This window comes from Drosophila melanogaster, chromosome 3L (genome assembly GCF_000001215.4).
Source record: "Drosophila melanogaster chromosome 3L".
In the NCBI taxonomy this organism is placed as follows: domain Eukaryota; kingdom Metazoa; phylum Arthropoda; class Insecta; order Diptera; family Drosophilidae; genus Drosophila; species Drosophila melanogaster.
In genome coordinates this window covers 146,145-152,760 of record NT_037436.4, presented here as the reverse complement: position 1 = coordinate 152,760, position 6,616 = coordinate 146,145, and the positions used below count along the sequence as shown (strand labels likewise).

The 6,616-nt window shown below is 45.7% G+C and overlaps 2 protein-coding genes across 5 annotated transcripts; one reads left to right on the top strand and one right to left on the bottom strand.

The window, feature by feature from the left end:
• The first annotated feature begins 171 nt into the window (after nucleotides 1-171).
• Dic61B (Dynein intermediate chain at 61B) lies at nucleotides 172-3,082 on the top strand. Of its 2 annotated transcripts, none has more exons than NM_167796.3 (6): nucleotides 172-420; nucleotides 489-638; nucleotides 692-913; nucleotides 971-2,412; nucleotides 2,465-2,677; nucleotides 2,743-3,082. In NM_167796.3, exons 1-6 carry the CDS (start codon nucleotides 364-366, stop codon nucleotides 2,951-2,953), a joined length of 2,295 nt encoding a protein of 764 aa, NP_728477.1. In that variant the 5' UTR covers nucleotides 172-363; the 3' UTR covers nucleotides 2,954-3,082. The 2 variants fall into 2 exon arrangements, with proteins under 2 accessions (NP_728477.1, NP_612001.1); NM_138157.3 differs by having other exon boundaries at nucleotides 463-638.
• A 622-nt stretch (nucleotides 3,083-3,704) lies between these two features.
• On the bottom strand, nucleotides 3,705-6,328 carry CG6845 (uncharacterized protein). Of its 3 annotated transcripts, NM_138156.5 has the most exons (9): nucleotides 6,055-6,328; nucleotides 5,679-5,989; nucleotides 5,363-5,623; nucleotides 5,095-5,308; nucleotides 4,878-5,031; nucleotides 4,348-4,825; nucleotides 4,116-4,299; nucleotides 3,920-4,057; nucleotides 3,705-3,866 (listed from the first exon to the last, which is right to left on the bottom strand). In NM_138156.5, exons 1-9 carry the CDS (start codon nucleotides 6,255-6,257, stop codon nucleotides 3,791-3,793), a joined length of 2,019 nt encoding a protein of 672 aa, NP_612000.3. In that variant the 5' UTR covers nucleotides 6,258-6,328; the 3' UTR covers nucleotides 3,705-3,790. The 3 variants fall into 3 exon arrangements, with proteins under 3 accessions (NP_612000.3, NP_001137859.1, NP_001137858.1); NM_001144387.3 differs by having other exon boundaries at nucleotides 4,878-5,308; nucleotides 5,363-5,989; NM_001144386.3 differs by lacking the exons at nucleotides 4,348-4,825; nucleotides 4,878-5,031; nucleotides 5,095-5,308; nucleotides 5,363-5,623.
• Between the last annotated feature and the right edge of the window lie 288 nt (nucleotides 6,329-6,616).

Here is a 6,616-nt window from a genome sequence, read left to right as displayed (position 1 = left end):
GGAGCTCGGTAAAAAACGCTCACGGAAACGGAGAGTAAGAGAGTGCTCCTGTTAAGTAGCACAAAGCCCTTTCGTTACCGTACGGTAAAAATTCGTGGTATTCGGAGTTTTTAAACTTCAAATTTAATATTACACAATATTAATTTTTTAAATTGATTTCCAAGCATTTCAGTTTTTGATTACATTTTAAATCTTTAAAGAAAGATAAGTACACTATGAAACTAATGTTTGGTAAAAAAAAGTTATATCAGCAGTTAAAACATATGTATTACCAGAAACCAGTGCCCTCAAAATAATAAAATAACAAAATACTCATTAAAAATTTGGACGAAATCAAGAGGAGTACATAACAAAATACAAGTCATGTCCGCGTCAGTAAGAAATACAGTCACTAGCCAAGAAAATGGGAGTATCTTTAAAGTAAGTAATTACTGGAAGATCTAATTTGCACTTCTTACATAGAACACCGTTCCCCACGCGTCAAAAAGCGGTCCAGTAACTTAGACAACGAACTCAAAAAGAAGTCCGTGGTGGTTAATCAGACACAAGCCGAAGAGTCTAAGGCTAAGAAGAAAGATACTACGCACTATTACAGTGTGGAAACACTTGCCGACCTGCAGTATCGATCTCAGATAAAGGTGAACCCAAAGGACTTACAAACTCACCACCACTAATTGCAAACTCCCCTTAGGTTTTGGAAAAGATCTATGGCGAGGAGGTTGATATGACACCTAAGTCGATCCAAGATGACACCTATGTGGAGCAGTTCATGAAGTACAACCTAAATGTCATGCACCAAATGACTAACTTCACTACAATGGTAGCGAAGAGCACGACCAGATCCCGCACGCGGTCTAGTGTTCGGGCCGGAATAGGCGGCAATAAGCAGTCCATTGACGACCTGATGAACGGGGTAAGTTTATATAAACTTTTTTGTATCATCCCAGCGGGAATCGTCATTCTCCACTAGATACTTTATGAAACTATTAACTGGGAACCGTACAGCACTGTTGAGGCTCTCGAAGAGGCGTACGAGCCAAAGCCGTATACCAAGTCCTTTTTAAAGATCACCTTACGCAAGTCTGACTTCTTCGAAATTCACAGCCAGACGCAGACGACGGTGGCCAAGGGATCGCCCGAGGGCGACGATGCGGAGCGAGACAACCGAAACTACGAGTATCTGACAATAGGGAAAGGCAAAATTCGCCGGCGCTCAGACAATGACGCTCAGACAGATACTCTGCTCTTCACCACTCGGGCAGTCAACACCATCCTCATAACCAAGGCCACCGTCAGCTCTTACGTTTCCAACTTTGAGATGTACGACACGCTGAACAATATCACCAAGGAGTTCGCAACAGCCACTATGAGTTCGGTAAAGGACCTGACCTCGGCTCTAGCGCAGACGGAGGATGCGGATACCTTTGAGGACGACGAGGCCGTTGCCGAAAAAGACAAGGTCAGCAGCCAGATAGAGCGCCTGTTCCGGAGCCCCGAGTTTCGCAACGCCATCATGTACATGGGCCGCACGCTCTCGAGCAACACAAACGAGGCGGGGTTACGACGCTTCCGTAACTTTGACCAGGTGGAACGCTGGAACGCGGAGGCCGAGTACGTCTACTCGATGAACTTGCTCTTTCGGCTGGTACCGGAGCCCAGCAAAGACGAGCGCAAGGCCGTAAGCGACATTGATTTCTGCCGCAGCAATGGTGACATCCTGGCTGTAGCCTACGGACTGTACTCATTTTCCTCACAGCACGTACCGACCTCCGGCAGCGTTTTCCTGTGGAGCATTAAAAATCCAGGCGAGCCGGAGCGCGCATACTACTACGATGTGCCAGTAACGGCAATAAACTTCTCGCCATTCTTGCCATCCTTGCTCGCCATTGGTCTGTACGACGGCAGCGTGGAAGTGCGAGATGTGAGCAGTTTGCAGGACACACCCGTTGCGGTCTCGCAGCGCAGCACTTCGCCAGGCTCCTCGCCGGTGGTTGCCATCCGCTGGATCAAACAAGTTTCAGACGACGATCATGAAACAGACATCGATCCATTCCTGAGCCTCTCCCAGGATGGCTCGGTCACCCGCTTCCGGATTATCAAAAGTCCCTTCCTGCTTGGTTTTACCCAAATGATTCTGGAGCGAGTCGAGGGGCATCCTGAGGGCATTTTCGTTCACCCATCGTCGCGTATCCCCTGCGAGTCTAACCGCCACCCGCAAGGCTTAAGCATCACTACACATCCTCTGCACAAGGACATTTACTACGTGCTGACAGATGAGGGCTGCATCCACAAGTGCTCAATCAATTATCAGCATCAGTACTTGGAAGTCCTGCGTTGTCACGACGGGGGTGTCACCGTAATGGAGTTCTCGCCTTGGTCTCCCAAACTCTTCCTCACCTGCGGCAACGATTGGTAGGAAGTGGCCCTCTATCAAGGGTAGCTAAAGATAGTATCTATTCTGCAGGTTCGTACGCATTTGGGTCGATGGCATCACGCGACCTCTTCTCGAACTGCTAGACGAGATGACCCCAGTGCATTGGGCCAAGTGGAGCCCCACCCACTCTACGATTATTGTGACGGTGAACCGGGAAACCGCTAACGTCTGGGACTTTCGCCGAAATTTGCTAAGACCCATGTCCAAGCACAAGATGGACTCTTCTTTTAATACTGTGGCCAGGTAAGCTTTTATTGCTTTCCGCAAAAATGGCCAATTGAATAGGAATTTCCTTTACCAATTCTTAGGTTTTCCCACTGTGGTCGCACATTGGTTATTGGCAACGAGCGCGGGAACACGCTCTTCAACGCCCTGAACGACATGCCCTTTTCGCCACACTTCCAATACGACGAGTTAGAGAAAGCCATTTTCAAGGCAATTGGCAACGACCACGAGCTTCTTATGGAGCTTAAAAGCATTGGTTTCTTTGGGTACCCAAACAAAAAAGCAGTTTTTTAGATAGGAAAAATGGTATTCTCAATAAAACAAAATAATTCGTCGGCCTGAAAGCGAATCTGGATGGCACTGATGAAATGTTCACGCATCAGCTATCTAAGAGACACAACGGCGATCGATCGAGTGTCAAACAAAACTACCCAATAGTAACTTGATATCATCCGAACGGACCGGGCATTACCTTGCACAAGCACAAAAATCCGTTCGAAAAGATGAGCTCCATTGTTTTTCGAGTGTGTGTGGTTGACTGTCAACGATGGTGGTCAAGTGGATAGGGGTCGATATAGGGTCTAGAGGGATCGGTGCAAGTCGACGGGTGTTATATAATAAATGCTCGTATAAGCTTGGTAAATGGAAGCCGCATGTGGGGGAAGAGCAGAATTTATTAAACAGTCGTAAAGAGAAAGTCAACAATAATGAGAAGATGTTCAACAGCACGTTACAGTCATAGCCCAAGAAGAAATAAAAATAGGTATCAAGCAAACAAGCCTTTGATAAAAAAGAAAAAATCGAAAACAGGGGTGAGAACAAGGTTATTTTCTGAATTGCTGTGTAGCCATTTGTCGCTGTAGTATTTAATTAAATAATAATTTCAGCCCAGAAGCTCGCCAAACAACGCAGTCCCCGTATTGCGACTTCCATGGGCGGTGAAGGGTAGGAATTGCACTGACATCAGATCAGCAATAACAAGAGTTATTTTTATTGAATAACTCACCTATAACCATATATTAAATTGTTGGAATATCAGGTATTTAATAGGTGGAAATATTATATTTCTGAGCTATCTGCATAACGTGTATGCGCTCACAACCTCTATGTTTAACTGTTTTTCCCTCGTTGCTAGCGTTGTCCTCCACAGGTCTTCCTGTACTGCCTTTCGCTAAAAGACTCTTTTTCAGAATAGTCCGAAGAGTCGCTGCACAAACAAAACCATTAAGAATAGTCGATTAAACCCTGGTTTTTACTCACTCTACTTCAGTAACGTCGGAAAAATCACCATAATCCACTGGTCGATTGCACAGACAACACTTATTGTGTGACTTTTCAAAGCATTTACCGCAATAAACCCCTTTGCATCCAGGAGTGTCGCAGGGGTTACGATTTGAACTAAAAAGGGGACATCCAACTGTAACCCGGAGTGTGTTTAACGATTGGAGTTACTTACAGAGTCAGAGATCGGCCACATATGGTGCACCTCTCAGTGCTTTGACAGGATGAGCAGCAGGAGCACATGCACATTAAACAGGAGAATCTATTGTTCAGCCAAGTGTAGTTTCTGGTGTGCTTCACATTCCGTGTGTGGTTAAACTCATTACGCTTTCTGCGGCGGATAAACTTAAAAATGCTTGCTGGAGAGAATACATTAGAACAACTTTAAAAGGTATGTACTTTCTTACTTCTATCTTCGGAAATCATGTTGTACAGAAACATGCCTCTTTCCTTGGCGCGTTTTGGATAAAAGTGGGCCATTATAAGATGGCGAGTACGCAAAATATACGGCTCGGCCAAAAGGATCAGCCAAGCGAGCAGACAGAGTAATAATATAATTAGATACTCCGCATAATCAGGTTTCACGGGCAGCGGGAGGCAAGGATTCACGTCTAAAATGCTTTTTTGCGTCAAGGGTCGAAAGGCATTAGCGATTCCCCGCATGACATCCGCCACAAAGCCCCCACCCTTAATCTCTAGATCGACGTAAGCGGGCACCTCCAGCCCAGTCTCTTGGTGGCCATGGAGGGATATAGTTGCCAACAGCCAGAACAGCCCGTAATCCAGAAAGCAAATCGCAAACAACTGCAAGCAGGTTGTGGCCATGAAACAGGCGTTCTCAACAATGGACACGAACTCAAACAAAGTCAAACGCAAGCTAGTAAGCTGCAATGAAATCATTGTAATATTATGTCAGGGAAACGTAGGGAAACCTTACCTTCATATACTTTGCCCTTTCAAGCTGATGAAGGGGTAGCAGTGGATCGTAACCGTGCTTTTCGTGCCGCCGGTCGATATCACTTAGTATCTTTGTCAAGAACACATTCTGAAATTGCCGGCTGTGCATATATCGAAGGTAGAAGATGGTGGCTCTGATGGGAACAATTGAGGCATCACCAACACTAAATTAATAAGATGATTAAGCTCTTGCCTACTTAAAAAATACAGTAACCACCATGACCCAGCAGAGAATGTCCACAAAGCTGCTCAAGAAGATAAACGACGACAGACGCTTGTTAATATCCTGTAAAATTTCCTCCCCCACGTCCGTCAGGCTCTTTGAAGAGTTTGTATCGAAGAAAAATTCGTGCTCAAAAGTGATATTGGCATCAAACATTTCCTCGATGTGCCGCACAAATTCACGGTAGCCTGCGAGATCGTATAACTAATAACCAAAGTACCGATCGTTGTTTACACTCTCACGTTCTGCGATTTTATCAAGAAGACCCCAGCTGAGATCCCAGTAACCGCTGCAAAACACATCGATGATCTTGGCTGGATAGCAGAGGGCCAGAAACAGCTTTGCAGCATGGCATAGCGCCTTGAATACGCCCATCTTTGACTGGCACCTGATCATTGCGTGATGCGCCGTCTTTTTGCAACGTGCCCAGGGAGTGCCCATTTCTGTGTTGCACAGGTCTACGATGGATTTCAGCCAAGCGGCGCAGTTCTTCAGGGTTTTAACTACAAAAATGAATCAGCAGAGAAAACTGCAGCACTTTTTAATACAGATACTCACTAATTGCGATCAATTGGTCCTGAATGCGTAACAGCACTACCATGGCCAGCTTGAGCACCCGACGCACTTCCCGCATCAAGAGATCCACCGCTAGCTGGATGGCATTCACCGGCTCCAGTATTACGTCCAACATCTGGCCAAGCGCCTGACGCAATAGCTCCTGTCCGCAAGCGAGGCTGCGGAGCATCACCTTCAAATTGGCTAGAATGTTCGCCGTAGGCCCAACTGCGGCAATAACAAAGGCAAGGCTGATGAGGAACGCCCTTCCCCGAGAGCTGCACAGCGAGGGAAGGGCCAAAGTCACAATGCACCTGGCAGCCAGTGAGGGAACACTGTTAGACACAAATCGTTTTGGGCTTTTTCAGGTAGTTCTTACCTTACGGGCCTGCTGTAAAAGACCGCCAGAACAAGCGCCACCGGAATCGCGAAGGTGAGATTAAGACCCAGAACCAAGTGGCCCAGCTGCCACCAGTTCCATGCGAGCGTTACCGCGAGGCCGCATAGGTAGCCGCCAATTACGTATGGTGCCACCAGCTTGAATGTCCACATAGCGCCATACCTTGGCTGACTTTCTTCCATGATTTTATTTTGATCGATTTCTTTGTAATTTATTTGTAAAGTCTAACACAACAGTCGGAATCGATATCGATATTTTCTCTTGGCGCCCCACTTAGTGTGACCAATTTAAATGTGAGTTTTCATTGTTATCGGAAATGTGACCCTTCTTAAAATCGAAAAGCCTATTGTTTGTTGTTTTTGGCTTATCCGATTCATTTTTGGCGCCCAAAAAGAATTTAAAACTTAACCGATTGCTTTTTCTGTTTTTCGCTTTTTTGTTCCTTTATTTCAAACAACATCATTTTTTCTCTTTCAAAATAACAGTTATTTTTGATTTATATATCTTATAAAGTTACGTCGTGTGATCTAAGCGAGTTTCG

What these genes read in the sequence shown, in the direction of transcription:
- CG6845 (NM_138156.5), bottom strand. Translation starts at nt 6,257, where the DNA reads ATGGAAGAAAGTCAGCCAAGGTATGGCGCTATGTGGACATTCAAGCTG. An exon ending in TGTGGCCGATCTCTGACTCT is followed by an intron (nt 4,058 to 4,115) that starts GTAAGTAACTCC and finishes TCCCCTTTTTAG; the next exon opens with TTCAAATCGTAACCCCTGCG. An exon ending in TCCGACGTTACTGAAGTAGA is followed by an intron (nt 3,867 to 3,919) that starts GTGAGTAAAAAC and finishes TTGTTTGTGCAG; the next exon opens with CGACTCTTCGGACTATTCTG.
- Dic61B (NM_167796.3), top strand. Translation starts at nt 364, where the DNA reads ATGTCCGCGTCAGTAAGAAATACAGTCACTAGCCAAGAAAATGGGAGT. An exon ending in TTGACGACCTGATGAACGGG is followed by an intron (nt 914 to 970) that starts GTAAGTTTATAT and finishes ATTCTCCACTAG; the next exon opens with ATACTTTATGAAACTATTAA. An exon ending in TCTTTTAATACTGTGGCCAG is followed by an intron (nt 2,678 to 2,742) that starts GTAAGCTTTTAT and finishes ACCAATTCTTAG; the next exon opens with GTTTTCCCACTGTGGTCGCA.